This window comes from Rana temporaria, chromosome 7 (assembly GCF_905171775.1).
Source record: "Rana temporaria chromosome 7, aRanTem1.1, whole genome shotgun sequence".
Classification (NCBI taxonomy): domain Eukaryota; kingdom Metazoa; phylum Chordata; class Amphibia; order Anura; family Ranidae; genus Rana; species Rana temporaria.
In genome coordinates this window covers 43,828,643-43,849,231 of record NC_053495.1, presented here as the reverse complement: position 1 = coordinate 43,849,231, position 20,589 = coordinate 43,828,643, and the positions used below count along the sequence as shown (strand labels likewise).

The window sequence follows — 20,589 nt, the reverse complement described above, 5'->3', positions numbered from 1 at the left end:
TATAAATGTGAATGGTCCCAAAAACGTCTCAAAAGTGTCCGATGTGTTCTCCGCAATGTCACGGTGACAGTAAAAAAATCGCAAATCGTCGCCAATACTAGTAAAAAAATTAATAAAATAAAAATGCCATAAATCTATCACCTATTTTGTAGACGCTATAACTTTTGCGCAAACCAATCAATATATGATTATTGCGATTTTTTTTACCAAAAATATGTAGAAGAATACGTATCGGCCTAAACTGAGGAAATTTTTTTTTTTCAAAAAAAAATTGTGATATTTATTAATTAAAAAAGTAAAAAATATTGTGTTTTTTTTTTAAATTGTCGCTCTTCTTTTGTTTATAGCGCAAAAAATAAAAACCGCAGAGATGATCAAATACCACCAAAAGAAAGCTCTATTTGTTGGAACAAAATGATAAAAAAATTGTTTGGGTACAGTGTAGCATGACCGTGCAATTGTCATTCAAAGTGCGACAGTGCTGAAAGCTGAAAATTGGCTTGGGCAGGAAGGTGCGTAAGTGCCCGGTATGGAAGTGGTTAATAACGTGTATTGCCACCTTTAACATCAACAACAGCTTGAAAAGTTTTGTGGTATTTGTGGGTGAGGCTCTTTATCTTCTCAGATGGTAAAGCTGCCCATTCCTATTGGCAAAAAGCCTCCAGTTCCTGGAAATTCTTGGGCTGTCTTGCATGAATGGCACGTTTGAGATCTCCCCGGAGTGTCTCAATAATATTGAGGTCAGGAGACCGAGATGGCCACTCCAGAACCTTCACTTTATTCTACTGTAGCCAATGACAGGTCGACTTGGCCTTGTGTTTTGGATCATTGTTGTGTTGGAATGTCCAAGTACGTCCCAATGCGCAGCTTCCTGGCTGATGAATCAAATGTTCCTCCAGTATTTTTTTTTAACATACAGCATGCATCTCCTCAAACTTCCTGTGCCTTTGTAGCCCACACATCCCAAAAACACCAGGGATCCACCTCCATGTTTCACAGTAGGAATGGTGTACCTTTATCATAGGCCTTGTTGACTCCTCTCTAAATGAAGCGTTTATGGTTGTGGCAAAAAAGCTCAAGTTTGGTCTCATCACTCCAAATGACTTTGTGCCAGAAGGTTTGAGGCTTGTCTCTGTGCTGTTTGGCGTATTGTAAGCAGGAAACTTTATTGTGCATCTTGAAACAGAGAGTCCTGAATTTCACCTGAAGTTATTTGTTGGTATTTCTTTGAATCCCCAAAATTCTTCCTGGTAGTTGTGGCTGAAATTTTAGTTGGTCTACCTGACCGTGGTTTGGTTTCAACAGAACCCTTCATTTTCCACTTCTTGATAAGAGTTTGAACACTGCTGATTCGCATTCTTAATTCCTTGGATATCTTGTGATATCCCTTACGGAGCTTGAGCTATTTTGCAAAGAAGAATGGGCAAAAATGTCACGCTCTAGATGTGCAAAGCTGGTAGAGACATCCCCCAAAAAGACTTGCAGCTGTAATTGCAGTGAAAGGTAATTCTACAAGGGGAGTAAATACAAATGCACGCCACACTTTTCACATATTTATTTGTAATAAATTTTGAAAACTATTAATTATGTTCCTTCCACTTCACAATTATGTGCCACTTAAGTTGGTCTATCACATAAAATCCCAATAAAATACATTTACGTTTTTAGTTAATATGACAAAATGTGCAAAATTTCAAGGGATATGAATACTTTTTCAAGGCACTGTAGGCAGTATAGTTTATTATGCAGATTATTTGAGCTCCTTTATATTTTACTGCTTTTTATTTAACCTTCCTGTGTCGTGCGTTCGAGTCAGCGAAGACAGATGGAAGTGAGCTGATGAGTCAGCAAATTAGAATAAACATCTCTCTCTGATCCCCCTCATGTTTAATTAAACTGCTACATAAAAAATTGACATTAAATTAAATTTGAATATGACATACATTATTTTTGAAGATGACAGGTATACACTATATCAATAGAAAAATCTATATGCAAAGATTCTTGCGCACGGGAGCGGAAAATGTCATGTTTTTAGACTCTCATGCTGCGTACACACGGTCGTTTTTTGTGATGAAAAAAAACGACATTTTTAAAAACGTCATTTAAAATGACCGTGTGTATGGAAAACTTTGTTTTATGTCTTCTGAAAAACAACAAAAAAAATAAATTCGAGCATGCTTCAATTTTATATGTCATTTTTCAAAACGTCGTTTTTTGTGTCATAAAAAATGACCATGTGTAGCTATAACGACGTTTAAAACAAAGTTTTTAAACCCGCGCATGCTTAGAAGCAAGTTATGACGTGAGCTTGAATGGAACAGAGTGCTGCCGTACGTGCTTTGCTAGAGCTCTTTGAAAAAACGATGGTGTGTATGCTACGTCGTTTTTTAAAATGAAGTTGGAAAAACTTCTTTTTTTTCATGCTAAAAAATGACGTTTTTTTTCATCACAAAAAACGACCGTGTGTACGCGGCATCAGGCATTTGTTTTACTAATCTAAATGCAACTCATTGCTGTTAATGGGCCTGTACACATAGACACGTAAATATCAGTAAACTAATGAAGTGTTTAGATCAATAAAAAAAATGTAAAACTTTTATGTCACTGGTCAGTTATTTAGGCACATATGTGTGAATGTTTGTAAATCTTCCTCTTAATTAGTAAAACTGTAAACTGGCGCACTATACGGACCATACTCATGTTTTTTGTGCATGAATTTTTCACATATTTATTTTCACATATTTATTTGCACGCCACACTTTTCACATATTTATTTGTAAAAAAAAATTGAAATCTATTATTATTATTTTTCTTACTCTTCACAGTTATGAGCCACTTTGTGTTGGTCTATCACATAAAATCCCAATAAAACACATTTACGTTTTTGGTTGTAATATGACAAAATGTGGAACATTTAGAGGGGTATGAATCATGGGCGTCTGCTCCATAGGGCAGGGGGGGGGGGGGCAATTGAATGGGGTCTGTGCTGAATGGGGGGGCTGTGATGAAGGGGGTGTCTATCTGTGCTGAATGGAGGGGTCTGTGCTGGAGGGGGGGTCTGTACATTCTCTAGGCTATATTTATATGGGCATGGAGTGAAGCTGAATTATCTCAATAGCTATTTTACACTGCCAACTGGCCGCGTTATCGGTAAAGCGCTGCCTTACCATTGTTTTAGCTGTGCTATTCGGCCGCTAGCGGGGCGCTTTTAACCCCTGCTAGCATTTGAAGAAAGGGTTAAATGTGTATCACCGCTGCGGAAGCACCCCCGCCTGAAAAAATTTCAGCGGACGCCCATGGTATGAATACTTTTTTAAGGAACTGTCGGCAGTATAGTTTATTATGCAGATTGTTTGAGCTCCCTTAAGTTGCTTTAAAAAATTCACCCATTGATAAGCAAACAAGAAAAACATTTAATTCCCTGTGATTTCACTCATATATTATTATACTCTCAAGACCCTTGTTACATTGGTTGTGTGCAGTTCGATCAGCCGGGGATCCGTGAATCTGACTAAATCGGCGCATAATGGAATTGATGTCACTAAATTGTCCATTCAGGCTTTTGCTGCAGTTGTGTCTGTTCACAGCAAATTACTATTGATCAGTGGCGGCCCGTCTACTAGGGGTACATGGGCACCCCCCATCATCTATTTGTCTCGTCCCCTGATCCACATGCAGGGGTGCCGGATGCATGGATTCCAATGGGGGGGGGGGGTTAAGCTTGTGATTGGAGCCAGAGACTCTAATAGGCTTCAAAAAAGGGTGGTCTCGGAGGGCGCAGAGTACTGCGCTCAAAACCCACTCAGTTGTGTATGAATATTAGGCTATTGTAACACTGAATCTCCTACCGGCCAATCAGGAAGAAGATCCGATCGGCATGGCTGGCAGGAGACGTACATTTACACCTTTGACTCCTGCGCACAGAAATATGCTCCTTTTTGACAGTGTACGACCCTCTGTGCATGACCCATAAAGTAGCACTAAAGGCATTTTTTTAACATTTTGGATAGAGAAAGGGAGATTAATAACCTTTGTAAATTTTTTGTGCCATCTGTGTCCCATTGGGGGGATTTCACTTCACTTACTTTCTCATAGCCACAACAGGAAGTAAGAGGAAATCTCTCCAAAGTGGGGGAATCACGGGTTGTCACCAGAACTAGTGACCCCATTGGACAAGACTTTTCCTCTGTTATTATTTGTCACAACCCAAAATTTTGGACTTTCTTTCACTTTGCTTCTCAGTGATCACAGAAAACAGGACAAATAGAGAGGGTGAATCCCCCTAATCAGGGGCACAAACAGCAATAAAAACCTGGCCAGTGTTTTAGTCCCTCTCCAATCCACCCAAAACAAAAAAAAGTTTTGCCTTTTGTTACCGTATTTATCGGCGTATAACACGCACAGGCGTATAACACGCACCCTAACCTTAAGAGGGAAGTTTCAGTAAAAAAACTTTCCGCAGCCCCCTGCGTATAACACGCAGGCACAGTTTACCCTCTATTTTTAGGGTAAAAAAGTGAGTGTTATACGCCAATAAATACAGAGGGCCAGATCCACATAGAATTGGATAGGCGCAGCGTATCAGAGATACGCTACGCCGCCGTATCTTACCTGGCTTTAAGTCAAATCCAGGAAGATTTCGCGCCGTAAGTTACGGCGCCGTAGTGTATTTCTGGCGGCGGAATTCAAATCGGCGGGTAGGGGGCGTGATTCATTTAAATGAAACGCGTCCCCGTGCCGAATGAACTGCGCATGCTTCGTTTCGAAATTTCCCGCCGTGCTTTGCGCAAAATGACGTCGCAACGACGTCATTTTTTTAACTTGGACGTGACTTACGTCCATCCCTATTCACGGACGACTTACGCAAAAAAAAAAAAAATTTAATTTCGACGCGGGAACGACGGCCATACTTAACATGGCAAGTCTATCTATACGCCGCAAAACACCAGCTTTAACTATACGCCGGAAAAAGCCGACTAGAGACGACGTAAGAGAATGCGACGGCCGCACGTTCGTGGATCGTCGTAAAAAGCTAATTTACATTCCCGACGCGGAAAACGACGCGAACTCCACCCAGCGGGCGCCGAAGTATTGCACCTACGATCCGAAGGCGTACAAAGCCGTACGCCTGTCGGATCGAACCCAGATGCCGTTGTATCTTGGTTTGAGGATTCAAACTAAAGATACGACGCGGGTAATTTGAAAGTAAGCCGGCGTATCAGTAGATATGCCGGCGTACTCGCTATGTGGATCCTGGAGAAGCGTTGTATCCATGAAACGAGTAGGACACAGATTTTTTGCCTTTGTGATATATCTAATGTCTAATATGATTTCTAGATGGTTGTATACTGTATTTAATCAAATTGTGTTTTATTATCTTATATGTTATGTTGAATCATACATAGGTGACTCTAGGGGTATATTTAAAGTCCCAAAGCCTCCCTGTTACGTATCAGATAAGACCAGAACTGTGTGGACTGCAACGGAGGAAACCCAAACATGTGTAAGTGAAATATAATGATTTATTAACCACTTGCTTACTGGGCACGTATACCCCCTTCCTGCCCAGGTAAAATTTCAGCTTCCGGCACTGCGTCTCTTTAACTGACAATTGTGCGGTCGTGCGACGTGTCTCCCAAACAAAATTGACGTCCTTTTTCCCCCACAAATAGAGCTTTCTTTTGGCGGCATTTGATCACCTCTGCGGTTTTAATTTTTTGTGCGATAAACAAAAAAAGAGCGACACTTTTGAAAAAAAAAAAAAACACTATTTTTTACTTTTTGCTTTAATAAATATCCCATTTAAAAAAAAAAAAAAAATCTAATTTTAGGCCGATACGTATTCTTCTACCTATTTTTGGTTAAAAATCGCAATAAGCGTATAGTGACTGGTTTGCCAGTAACACAACGGGTGCCCCCTAGTGGCTGTGAAAGACAAGGACGTCATATTGTCAATTGACAATATTGATGTCACAATGTAGAGTATAAGATTTCTTATCATCTGTGCCCAGTCTTGCCACACAGAGTTAATCCAGCGCTGAGCAATCCTCTTTTAATGTTCAGTGAAAATTAACAGAATTCCAGATAAAAACTTTCCAAATTATAAAGTCTGTTTCTCTGTTCTTGCTTTGTGTTACAGGTTATTTACATATCCTGGTAATATACAATGAACTTTGGATCACCTCATATTATGATAAACATAACATAACATATGATAAACATGTCCAAGCTCTAGATATGTAAATAACCTGTAACACAAAGCAAGAACAGAGAAACGGACTTTATAATTTGGCAAGTTTTTATCTGGAATTCTGTTAATTTTCACTGAACATTAAAAGAGGATTGCTCAGTGCTGGATTAACTCTGTGTGGCAAGACTGATGATAGGGAATATTATACTCTACATTGTGACATAAAAAAAAAAAAACATTTTTTTGGGGGTTTACATCCACTTTAAAGATAAGTGAAATAATATAAATACAACCACCTCCAATACCACACAGTGCACAGCAACCAATACCCAACAGAACCCACAAATAATAACAATAAGAGACAAATATGTACAAGTAATGGGGAAATCCAGAATCATAAACAGGGCCAGGGCAGGATCATCAATGGGAGGTCAGCAGCTGGGGAAAGGGAAAACAAACAGAACAAGGAGAGGATGGATGGATCACAGGAGGGACGGGTACAGATACAAGGCTCAGGGTTCAGGCGTGGTGGACGCCAGTACTGTGGCCCAAAGATCACATAATACCACCACCAGGGGAAAGCTCCCCTGGCAGCTCCAGACTGGCAGGAGACACCTGCTGGTGGGCCACAGTACTGCACGCCAAATATCAGGCAGTGCCATCAGTGGATGGAACCTTCCCTAGCACTCCCTTACCTTTCCTTCACCATATATATCGGGATGATACCCTAAAATCAGTCCATTATTGTATGTTTAATCCATACTCTATTCCACACTCCCTTTCTCGATAAAATGATGCACCTACCTGGAGTTTAGCTATAACCGAAAACCCTACAGCGGCAAAGCAGCCTTGCTAACCACTCATCTTCATGCAATTGTTCACTGGATGTTGATAAAATAATTACTAGGAAAAAAATGGGAAAGTAAAGACATTTTCTTACGTTTACAGGTTGGTGTTCCAGACGTCCATAAGGTACTATTCCCCTTCCAGACACAGGTTGTTAGCCCTTCTCCGACCAGTTGATAGGAAGAGGAGCACTGGAACATAATAACAGTCCCCACTGACGAGCCATTGCCGTGTACGATATGGTAGGAGCCTGACTCGGGAGCCACAATCTTTTTACACTGACCTAGAAACAAGCACAAAGAACAGCTACAATGATTGCCTGCATTTCAAATAATCAATAGACAGGAGGCTGAGCATGTAGGCCATAAATAAGAGGTCAGCCCTAAATAATCCTTCGCAGTTTCATGCTACACAGACCAGAAAGTGTCTATAAAGCAATCTGTAAATTCACTGATCCTTTTTTTCACTACAGAGAAAGGCAATGTGCTGTGACTAGTACATTGCTGTGACTACTGTTTCATTGTTGAGATACCTTTTTTTCTTAAAGGAAAACTGTCACGGGAGAGATATGAAGGCTGCCATTGATAACCAAGAAAAGGTCTGTTAGCGCCCAAGGCAAAGATGCCAAAGTACACCCCCTCTTCTCCCCGATTTCGTGATTGTTAGGCCCCATGCACACGAGAAGCAAATGCAAACACATGTAAACTCAAGTTTTCAAAGGCAAAAACCGGCGTTTAAAACGCCCGTTTTTGCAGCGAATTTCGCGACGTTTTGCTGCGTTTAGCGGCGTTTTACCGCGTTTGCGGCTATCAGCGTTCATAACAAAGACATTGTAGACCCTCCCAAAGCTTTGAAACGCAAAAACGTTTGTGTCTGAACCCAAAATTTCGCATCTGAAAAAGCGAGCCTAAACCCAACTGCTTTAAAACGCAAAAAAACGTGAATGTGTGCATGGACACATAGGATAACATTAAATGTGTTCAGGGGCAGTTGAAAAAAATGCCCAAATGCCTCTGAACTCGAGTTTACCAGCGTCTCGTGTGCATGGGGCCTTAATGGAATGGCAACCAAAAACAAGCAGTGTGGCTGCTATACCGGCTATCTAGATCCCCTTTCACCCTCTCTGCACAGGCCTCAAACCATCTTTTGGCCCCACTTACAGCAGCAACTAATGTAAGAGGGCACACCAGCATGGTGATCATGAGCTGAGCAAATGCTGAGGCTTGTGCTACATGACCCGTACTATGGTTGGCTGAAATGGGAGAAATAATCCCTATCGGGGGAGGGGGATAATCCTAATGGCCCAAACCAATGTTTACATTTCTGGTAGATCAGTAGATACGCCGTCGTAACTCTGAATCTACGCTGTCGTAAATTTAAGCGCATTCTGGAAACCATGGGCCAGATTCAGCAAAAACTGCGGCGGCGTAACGTATCGTCTTTACGTTACACCGCCGCAAGTTTTCAGCGCAAGTGCCTGATTCACCAAGCACTGGCGTGTAAACTTACGACGGTGTATCGTAAAGACGTCCGGCGCAAGCCCGCCTAATTCAAATGGGGCGTGTACCATTTAAATTAGGCACGCTCCCGCGCCGAACGTTCTGCGCATGCTCCGTTTGGAAATTTCTCACCGTGCTTTGCGCGAAATTACGGCGCCCCGACGTGTTTGTGAATGGCGACGTGCGTAACGTACTTACGCCGAATTTTTTTTTTAAATTCGACGCGGGAACGACGGCCATACTTTAACATGGCTCGTCTAAAGTTAAGGCATGAAAAAGCAGGCTTAACTTTGCGACGGGAAAAAACGACTTGCGACGACGTAACGCACGCGAGTACCTTCGTGGATCGCCGTAAAAGCTAATTTGCATACCCGACGCTGGAAAACGACGCAAACTCCACCCAGCGGCGCCGAAGTATTGCAGCCTAAGATCCGAAGGCGTACAAAGCCGTAAGCCTGTCGGATCTTAGCCAAATGCCGTTGTATCTTGTTTGTGAATCACAAATTAACAAATTAAGATACGACGCGGCAAATTTGAAAATACGCCGGAGTATCTGCGGGGTATTTCTTCTGTGAATCTGGCCCCATATACGCCTAAATTAGGCTAAGATACGAGCGGCGTAAGTCTCCTACGCCGTCGTATCTTAGGGTGCATATTTACGCTGGCCGCTAGGTGGCGCTTCCATCGATTTCAGCGTAGAATATGCAAATGAGCTGGATATGCCGATTCCGAAACATACGTACGCCCGGCGGATTTTTTTACGTCGTTTGCGTAAGGCTTTTTCCGGCGTAACATTACTCCTGCTATATGAGGCATAGCCAATGTTAAGTATGGACGTCGGGACAGCGTCGAATTTTGCGTCGTTTGCGTAAGTCGTTCGCGAATAGGGCTTTGCGTGAATTACGTTCACGTCGAAAGCATTGACTATTTGCGACGTGATTAGGAGAATGCGCACTGGGATACGTTCACGGCCGGAGCATGCGCCATTCGTGAGAAACGTCATTTACGTGGGGTCATGTTTTATTTACATAAAACACGCCCACCTCTTGACAATTTGAATTCGGCGCACTTACGCCGGCAGATTTACGCTACGCCGCCGCAACTTACGGAGCAAGTGCTTTGTGAATACTGCACTTGCCTCTCTAAATTGCGGCGGCGTAGCGTAAATAACATACGCTACGCCCGCACAAATTTACGTGGCCCTACCTGAATCTAGCCCATTTTTTCTACAGGGTTGTTAGAATAGGTTTAGAATGGGGGTATGAGCAGGTTTAAGTATAGTTAGTATTTGAAGACTTCCACTTTAAGATAAGTACAGTACATTTTTTTTTTGTTTTTTCAGAATACATTTTTTTTATGCAATCTATAGACAAAAAGACCTAACAAAACAAAGTTTTCAACCAGTGTTAGCTGTAAAACAGCAAAAGTGTTAGTGTAATAAAATGCATGTTATTCTATAATTTCTCCTGTTTGTAATGGCTTTAAAATTATGTTTTGCGTACAAGGAATTGGAAAGTTTTTTTACAATTATGATAACATGTGTTTTTTTCATTTATTTTGCAAATTTTTTTATTACAACACTAAAAAAATTAACAAACAAAAGGAATGAAAAAAGTTTAAATATTAATGGTTAAAAAATAATATAAATATCTAAGGGGAAGAATGAATTATTAAAGTATACAGTATGTGAACCTGCATCTTGTTAAACACACCATTTGGTTTAAAATATAAATGAAAAGGTAAAAACAAGTGTATATACATATAAAAAAAATATAAATACCTTCATTTTTTCTGTTTTATAAGTGATCACATACACTCTGTTCTCAGTTGCAAAAGGAGCTCAGAGAGCCAGGGGAGGGGAAACAGCAGCACACTGGTCCTCCCTGTGAATGGCTGTTTGGGGGGGGGAGTGGGGGGGTGGGTGTAGCGTGTCAGCAGAAGCAATACAAAGAGAACAGGTTACTTTTTCGTACAAATACATGGTATTGGAGACAAATATCAGGAATATGAAATGTTGGGGTAACATATTCTTTAAGGGTTGATTAGGGGCAACTCATTTTTTTTAAATAGCGAGTTTGATTTATATGCAGATCAAAGACCACCCTGTGCACATGAATGAAACAGTAAATACAATGTAACAGTAATGTGGTTACATTGTATTGTCATTGTACTCAATGACGTTACTGAACAGCGTTTCGATACTGTTCAGAAATTTTGTATCACACAACAGGGACTGTATACAGAGACAGCAATAGTAGCAGGGTGGGGGAAAAGGAACAGTGTGTGACTTACTAGAACCATTTTTAATATGATTTTTTTTTGTTCTGAAGATGATCTGCCGGTATGTTTCCTTGAAACACAATCCCTATGACACAATATTAGACACCCTGCTGTTTTCCTAATTGGATTACTTTAGATTTGCCATTCAGGTAAAAAATGAGACAGATTACGTGCGGAGAAAACAAAGGACGTAATGGAAAGTTTCGTGAATTTTTTTCTCTACTCATGGAGACCAGGGTGGTGTATTGGTTGCCAGAATGAGATCTTTCTACCATAAATTGTACAAGGTAGTCCTTATATCACAAAACGCTCCTACAGCCATAAGATCAACATTGTCCAATCTGAATATTTATGGGTGGATCAGACAATTATTTTTTCCTATAACAGACCTAGGCATTTTACGGACCTCAGGGCCACATTCAGCCTTTTGTAAATAAGTGTACACCATGCACGCAATACTGCATTGCTTTTTATTTAGAAGGTGACTGTTATTTTTGTTTCAATTTATATATGTGCATATGTGTCTACACACCTTCATACTAATGTGTTGGAGAACAGGTGCAGGGCCGCCATCAGGGGGGTACAGGCATTACACCTGTAAGGGGACGGACTGGCCCCCTCCTTTTTTTTTTTTGTATTACACCTGTAAGGGGCCCGATGGTCCCCAGGGCCCCTTACAGGCCCGGCTGGCCCCCCTCACGTTTTTTTTTGTTGCATTACACCAGTCAGCACCCCCCCCCCCCCCCCGATTCTCTGCTGCTCCAGGGCGGGCCTGCCTATAGCTGTGTAAGGGGCTTCAAAATCTGTGATGGCTGTCCTGAACAGGCGTATACAAGACATGGCGGCATCCAAACTTCACCATCCATGGCTCTGGGGGAGGAGTATGGGTTCCCTGGATCCAGGCCAGGCACTCAACAAGATGAAGGCTGTGCTTTGGCCCTCATTGGTCCACCACTCGCCAAGATGGTGGCAGTTACTCTTTTGCCCTTAGTGACCTCCTCCATGTAGAAGGGGCGACTTGGGCGGACCATGGCAGGTGGGCAGCAAGGATCTGACGTGGATAAGGACTTGTAGGGAGATGTTGCCAGGTCCTGTGCTTCACCACACAGGTAATAAAACTGAGAATTAGTATAATTATTGGTGTTTTTACTATTTTTGACGGCTATATTTGACCTACTCCACATTTTCATAGCCTTATTATAGCAAGTGTTCTTACCAGTAGCAGCTAACCAAAACCATATTAGTTACTGCTTTTTATAAATATTTAAAATAAGCAGAGTTCAGCCTATTGGTTCAGTCTAGTTTCTTATGTGGCCCCTTGGGAAAATTACTTGCCCACCTCTGGTCTTTAAGCACACCTCAAACTTGCTAGACATCCCAATGCTTGTTTGTGGAGGAACCAAGTTTTGGATTGGATTTTCCCGGTCAATCATTCAGACATGGGCAGTATCTATAGGCTTGTACATACAGTACATACACTATGTGGCACATTTATCAAGAAAATTTGTGCCACAATTTAATGCAAAACAGACTCTCATTTAGCAAAGTATATCTGACAGTTTTTGTGTATTTGCAACCCCTGACCCTGCAATCCTGGGCAGAAAATTTAGACAGATGTTCACAGGTTTGTAACAGATAAGCAATGATGACGAGACAGAATTTTACATGCAGTGGTACAATTAAGAAATTGTCAGAGGCGGGTTTTATTCTGTCGCACTACTACTGTCGAGCAGCAGAGGGAGCTGCTGCCTTTTAGTTTGTGACATGGAACAAGTCACATGTATGCAGGGCTTTTTTTTCAGGGGGAACTTGGGGGAACTCAGTTCCACCACCTCTGGCTCAGACCCTTTGGTGCCTGCTCACCACAATCACTTGTAAACACAGAAGTCTTGTTTCTGTGTTTACAAGGGACAGCTTTGTAACCCCCTAAACTCTGCACTCTGTATGTAATGCAAGTCTGGTATTTAATGCCCCTTTAAGACCCTTCTACTGTTTGTGAAATCTGAACGGGTCGTGGTTGAGTTCCTGCACCTATTTTCTGAGAAAAAAAGCTCTGCATGTATGTCACTACCTGACTGATGAACAGGGGTGACGGGGCACTGGAGAGATCTAAAGAGATCTCTTTTACATAAAAGAGTGAAGGACCACTGGCAGGCAATAGATGGCTCTAACCAATGGAGCCCTATGTCCCTGATAAGCAAAACTCGTAGTTAGGAACAACTTTTGTTATTAGAATTTTAATAAAACTGGGATGGTTGAACCCTGAAACATTTGAAATTAATACACAAACTTAGGAGAATATTTATCAAAAAAAAAAAGAACAAAGCTATTTGTCCAGCGAAACTTCTGGTACGTTTGTTCTATGTGAATGGGGCAATTCATTCATTCATGGGACAATTCATCCACTAGATGGAGCTGGTGATCATATGAAATACATACTTAGGGCCAAATCCACAGCCCCGCAGCGCAGCGCAACGTAATTTAAGTGATTTAAGTTACACTGCCGCAAATTTCCTAAGTTAGGTATCGATCCACAACACACTTACCTGGAAATTTGCGGCGGTGTAACTCAAATCCGTCTGGCGCAAGGCGTGCCGAATCTAATGGGGCGAGTCCCATTTAAATTAGGCGCGCTCCCGCGCCGGACATACTGCGCATGCTCCGTCGGGTAACTTACCCGACGTGCACTGCGCTAACTGATGTCGCTCCGACGTCATTTGCTTAGACGTTAACGTAAATGGCGTCCAGCGCCATTCACGAACGTCTTACGCAAACGACGTAGAGTTTAAAATTTCAACGCAGGAACGACGGCCATACTTAATAGGGCTTAGTCAAATAGGACTCTGCACTATTTTTACGCGGCGTAACTCGACGTAAACGACGTAGATTTAGCGCAACGGGCCCGTCGGAACGTTCGTGGATCGCCGTAAGTGTTCATTTGCATATTCTAGGCCGGCCGCAATGGCCTCGCCACCTAGCGGCCAGCCTAGAATTGCATCCTTAAGATCCGACAGTGTAATTCAATTACACATGTCGGATCTTCTGCCTATCTATGGTATACTGATTCTGTGGATCAGTTCCATAGATAGAAACAGGGATAAGACGGCGTATCAGTAGATACGCCGGCGTATCCCTTTTGTGGATTACCCCCTTATTTTTTATGATCCTCAGCTCCCTCTAGTGGCCATAATGCAGTACATTCCCAAATAACGTATTTTTTATGAATGAATGAATGAGGTTCGACCTGTATAGGAAATAGAAGAACATTTGATTGTGTCACATTTATACAGAACAAATACTGTATACCAGCAGTGTCGCTGGACCAATAGCTATGAAAATTTTGTTTTTATAGCTACACCCCTAAAAGAAGTATTAAACCCCATTATTAAAAGCATGCCTTTTATGTAAATGCATATTAGCTCTTTAAGGCAACACAAGCCACTCAGTAGAATCCATAAAATGCAGACTTTTATTGGCTATATAATCTCTCATATTAGGCTAGCGCATTTTGACTGTAGCAGCCTTCCTCATAGCATTGACTGTCAATCATAGTCTGTGGGTGGAGAAATGGGCCGATCACATGGCCTCTTGTGCAGCAGTGGGGAGTGCACAGTTTGCGATGGGTACATAGTTACCCTGCTGGTTAATGGAGCCGCAGCAAAGGAGGAAGGCAAGCTGGGGAATTAATAAGACAGATCCAGAGAAGTACAGATGTCACTGGCAGCAAAATTATTGGACATACACCAATGTAAATAATAGTAGCTATGTGATAATATATTTTAAACCGGAGCTCAACCCAAAAGAGGAAGTTCTGCTTTAAAGGGGTTGTAAAGGTAAAAGTTTATTCATCCTATGCATTAAGGTAAAAAAACATCTGACAGCACCGCCCCCCCCCCACCCCGAGCCCCCGTTTTACTTACCTCACCCCTCGAAAGTCCCGGGTGCGTTCTCGTCATCCTGTTCGGTTCCCAGCCTGGCCGTTGATTGGCTAGGCTGGGCGGATTGATAGCAGCGCAGCCATTGGATGACGCGGCGTGCCGGGGGCGGGGCCGAGTGATACAGTCGGCGGCTATGGCTGCCGCTGTAACACGGGAGCGCGCTCGCAAAAGATTTCCACCATGCGAGGAAGCTCGCATGAAGGTGGAAAGCTTTTGCATGGAGGAGCAGAGACAGCCGCGGAGGGACCCCAGAAGACACGGATCGGGGCCACTCTGTGCAAAACTAACTGCACAGCCAAAGTTGGCATGTCATTTTTTTTTTCTGGGGGGGAGCAGATACATAGTTTTGACAGGTACCCACTCCCACTTCTGCTCGGGTAGCCTAGTTGAAATGTTAAAATGCTAGCTCAGATTCCTTTATACAGGGATACTTATACACACAGAGGCTGTCCGAAAAAATATGACAGAGTCTGGTCTAAATGGTTGGCCGAGCCCTCCACTGCGGCAGCAGATTAGGTGGCTCCTATGATTTCTGGTGGCGATGCCTGAGGCCTTGCTGAGCCATCCCCTGTTGGCATAATGACTTAGGTGGAACTGTCCACTATCATCCTGCCCCTGGAGCATGAGCTGGACTGCCTTATTGATGTTGTTTTTTTTTTTTTGTGGTAGTCGCTAATTCGCTCTGACATGTCTTGGTTCTGTACTGCTACCTTTTGACCCCTGCGCGGGTCCCTACTGGGATTTATGCCAGATGTTGGTTGTGCTATTGTACGTTTGGTATGTCTATGTGTTGTTGCAAATAAAATAAAAAAAGAAGGAGAAGCGACGGCTCAAGTTCGCACATCGCTGGATCCTGGGACAGGTGGGTGTGTGTTTATTAAAAGTCAGCAAGCTACAGTTTTTATAGAGAAAAAACGCAGCACATCAGTTGAAAGCAGTCTTAGACCCTTTTCACATGATCAGCCCGACCAAATGGGACCCTCAATTCACCTCTACAGAGCGACAGATGTCCATTTACGCTCACCTACCTCCAATCCAAAAAACAGAAGGGAATTCGTCCCCTTCTATCTGGACAGATCGGAGTCCCATAGACTAGCTGTGACCTGTCATCCGCTCCGCTCATTGTGGTCCACGACTGGTTACCAAGTTGCTTAAAGCGGAGGTTCATCTGCAGTATGCTGTTTTTTTTTTTTTGTACTTATCGTTTTATCAGCGTTGTTATCCGGCTCTGAGCGGGGATTCCTGTGGGGAATAGGCGTTCCTAAGCCAAGCGGATTTGATTGACGGGCTGCTAAAGCGCGTCACGCCTTCCGAAAATACCCGAAGTGACACTCGAGTGTTTACGGCGCCTGCCGTGTAGAGCTGACTGCGCAGGCACCGTAAACACTTGAGCGTCACTTTGGGTATTTTCGGAAGGCGTTACGCGCTTTAGCAGCCCGTCAATCAACTCCGCTTGGCTTAGGAACACCTATACCCGGAAGGAATCCCCGCTCTGAGCCGGATAACATAGGCTGATAAAACGATAAGTACAAAAAAAACAAAAACAAACAGCATACTGCAGATGTCAGCAGTATGCTGGATTTAATGGCAGAAAGTTTATTTTTGGGTGAACCCCCGCTTTAAGTGGCCCTCGCTATTTAAAAGGTTGGGCACCCCTGATGTACAGGATGCAGGAAGGACAGAGGTTAGGAGTTTTATTTAAAAGATGCAATTGCGCTTTAAAAGTTTTACTGTAACTAGGTTCTAGATTAGGATATTCAATTGAATAAACTCAGTAACGGGAGAAAACATTCGCAGATCTCCAGAAGCCGCCCTTTTTTACAAACAGCCTGATGAAGTACCCAGAAAATCAGTAAAATTCATTACTTATTTATTGCTGGCGGTGAGAATTATAATTGCTAGGCATTGGAAACAGTCGGTAACTCCTCTTGATCACGTTAAAAGTAAACTCAATTGGATCATTATTAATGATAAACTCACTCATATACTTTGTAATAACTCCCCAAAAATTGGACAAGATATGGGACCCATGGATCGGCTATAACGCAACTCCGTAAGGAACTCCAGGATGACCCACTCCTCCCTCTTCTTCCTTTTTTCTTTGTATTCTTCTTCCTCTTCCTCTCCTTCCTTTTCCTTATTAGCTCCTTCCTTTCTGGTATTTACATGTACAATACATTTGATAGTTTATGGGGCCTTACAGAGCAGTGAGCTCTAAGATAATCTCAGGGATCACTACCAGCAGGGCTGTCTTTTCCATTGGGCACGCTGGGAAGTTGCCCGGGGGCCCCACTTGCCTGGGGGGCCCCCATCGGCTGCCCAGCAACCCCAGTAAAAAAATGGTGGAGAGCAGCGGGTCAGAACTGTAGAACTGTATCATGTCTACAGTCTCTGAGGAAGAGTCTGAAGAGGAGTCAAGAGTGGGAGCGCCTCCGGGATGGGGGTCACGGGAGAAGTCAGACATGAGGAGACAGTAGGATAAAACCAGAGCAGCCAAGCTGGAGCCATCTGACTGAGCTGTGCATGTTGCACCTGAGAGGAGGTCAGTGATAGCGCCGCCAGGCCAGTCTAAGGGGCAGGTGGTTGCTGATGTAAGGGGGGAGTGAATACAAAAATATTAGTGACCCCCCTTACCTTAGTGCATTTACTCTACAGAATGTGGTCTCTGGTCACCAGAGTTCCCCACACATCAGAGTTCCTGGTGTTCCCCTTTACATCAGAGTCCCCCTTACAGTGCAAGGACCCTGATGTAAGTGGGAACTCTGATGTAAAGAGAAAGCAGTGAACTCTGATATAAGGTAGTCTCTGGTCACCAGAGTCCCCCTCCACATCAGAGTTCCCCCTTACATCATGATCTGCAGCGTTCCCCTTTACATAAGAGTTCCCTTTCACTGTAAGGGGGAATCCTGCAGACTCTGATGTAAGAGGAAACTCTGAGAAGGCTGGGTTATAGTAACCTAACCTTCATGTCAGTGAAGAAATTTGTAAAACTGTAATTTTAGGTACTTTTTTTGCAGTGCCAGAAAAATAAATGTGGTTCTGCCAGTAAATTTCATGATTTTTGTCGGTAAATTCTCGTGCACGATTGTGTAGACAGGGCCCCAGTGCACTGTATTGCCCGGGGGCCTATAATGCACTTAAGATGCCACTGACTACCAGGATTTCTCTGTGGCTTCCCAATCACCACTCCCCCCCCTCCTCCCCTGTTCCCTATATCATGCCCTTACTCCGGCTCTCCATCATCCACCATGACTAGGGCAGCCGGATAACTTACTGCACCAACCAACACAAATACATATACCCCTTAACTCTCTATAAATGACCACACTGACACCTGCTGGATTAAAATGGCCTGTTCGGCCTTTATTTAACAAAATAACCAAAATAATTGTATATATATATAAAAATATATATATATATATCCCAATCCCAAAATATAAAACAACAACATTTTAATAAACATTTTTACCATTCCTTGGTTGTCAGCCCCCTGACAACCCACTGATCACTCTTTTTGGGCCTGTGGTACCCTCGTAGCTAACAACATGTCCCCAGTCGCAACCACCGCCTCGAGGACCCTAGCTGACCACAGACCCACCCACTTCTCCCTGGTGGTCCAGACTGACACCAGACCACCGAGGGGGACTCAATCCCTGAAACGTGCCCCTACCGTTGTACCCAAACATCCTTCTCTTTAGAAAAACGTCAGGGCACACACCGCCACTGCGGCACAAGTGAGACACCTCACACTTGTGCCCGCCGCCAAACGAAAAAAGCCCTCCTGATGCCCTCCTCCAATCCTAGGGCCCACAGATCGATCCCGATCGGGTTGAGATGCACCCCATCCCCTCTCAAGTACCTCCAGGTCTCGACTTCGAGTTCTGGATGGCGAACTGCCACCCCCCCCTGCTGGACTACAAATCTGCCCACCTCCCTGTTTACTTTTATACGGGCCTTATCTAATCTTTCCAGCGACCGGGCCTCTCTCCACGCCATACGAGCTACGATATCTGACCAGACTATGATTAAGTCGGGAAAAGAGGCCCGGAGCCGCCGGAAATCCCACTGGATGTCCTTAATAACCTGACGCATAGGACGAATGCCCAGGTCATTCCCCCCCGCATGTATTACCAAAATGTCTGGTACCCGGTCTAAGCTTGCGCCCCTGTGCACCTCCGGTACTACCTTCTGCCACATCAAGCCCCTTATGCCAATCCACCTGACCCTTCCTTCCTCCCTGGGCAAACCCAGCTGTCTACCCCCGGGCTTGACGTCCGCCCGCCTTGCCCCCCAAAAAACGAATGAATGTCCCAAAATCCAGACTAGGCATCCTTGGGGATCTGAAATGACAAAATTGAAAAATACCTAGCAAAAAAGCCCCAACTAACACATAACATGACTTATCATAACCACATCAATCCACATATTCATAACAAGTGAGGACGTACATACAGTCTATATCTGTTGGATTCCCATCTGCCAATCCGCTTTACAGAATCTGCAGGCAAACCCCACCTTGACGCCTCCGTCGCTGCCCCAATGCGAAATGAGTGTGCCGAATACTCCCCTGGTACCAAACCTCCCTCCTTTAGACACTTCCTAAAAACCGCTGTAAATTGGAACCTCGACAGACACTCCCCCGTCTGATGCACAAAAAAGGCACCATCTCCCTGTGGGCGAACCCCCAAAAATTGTCTTACCGTCACCACTGGGCAAGTTAACGGGCAATGCCCCCGAAATAACTCCACCCTAACTCCCTTCCCTTGCTGATCCGTCTTTGACCGCCTAATCCAGATCGCTACCGACTCCTCGGAGCACTGGATGTCCCGAAACTGTAGTCCACCCACCACCGTCTTGGAAGGAGACACTATTTCCCCCACCCTGAATGCCCCAAAAAAGGCCAACACAAAAACGGCCCGGAATAGTACCTGCTCGTAAGGTGTCGAACATACCCTCCCCAGATTTCCCAATACTGTATCCAGAACCGCAAATGATACCGGGCGCCTGGAATCCCTGGCAGGACCGCCCCTCCCGTATCCCCTCAACCAGACCAGACGGTCTAAGCTTGCGCCCCTGTGCACCTCCGGTACTACCTTCTGCCACATCAAGCCCCTTATGCCAATCCACCTGACCCTTCCTTCCTCCCTGGGCAAACCCAGCTGTCTACCCCCGGGCTTGACGTCCGCCCGCCTTGCCCCCCAAAAAACGAATGAATGTCCCAAAATCCAGACTAGGCATCCTTGGGGATCTGAAATGACAAAATTGAAAAATACCTAGCAAAAAAGCCCCAACTAACACATAACATGACTTATCATAACCACATCAATCCACATATTCATAACAAGTGAGGACGTACATACAGTCTATATCTGTTGGATTCCCATCTGCCAATCCGCTTTACAGAATCTGCAGGCAAACCCCACCTTGACGCCTCCGTCGCTGCCCCAATGCGAAATGAGTGTGCCGAATACTCCCCTGGTACCAAACCTCCCTCCTTTAGACACTTCCTAAAAACCGCTGTAAATTGGAACCTCGACAGACACTCCCCCGTCTGATGCACAAAAAAGGCACCATCTCCCTGTGGGCGAACCCCCAAAAATTGTCTTACCGTCACCACTGGGCAAGTTAACGGGCAATGCCCCCGAAATAACTCCACCCTAACTCCCTTCCCTTGCTGATCCGTCTTTGACCGCCTAATCCAGATCGCTACCGACTCCTCGGAGCACTGGATGTCCCGAAACTGTAGTCCACCCACCACCGTCTTGGAAGGAGACACTATTTCCCCCACCCTGAATGCCCCAAAAAAGGCCAACACAAAAACGGCCCGGAATAG

At 44.0% G+C, this 20,589-nt stretch overlaps 1 protein-coding gene across 1 annotated transcript in view; it reads right to left on the bottom strand.

The window, feature by feature from the left end:
• Positions 1-20,589, bottom strand: part of SUSD3 (sushi domain containing 3) — a 178,209-nt gene that overhangs the window by 22,331 nt on the left and 135,289 nt on the right. Inside the window, exon 2 of the mRNA XM_040359287.1 lies at positions 7,134-7,322. Coding sequence (XP_040215221.1) covers positions 7,134-7,322 — 189 coding nt within the window. The remainder of the gene's footprint in view (positions 1-7,133; positions 7,323-20,589) is intronic.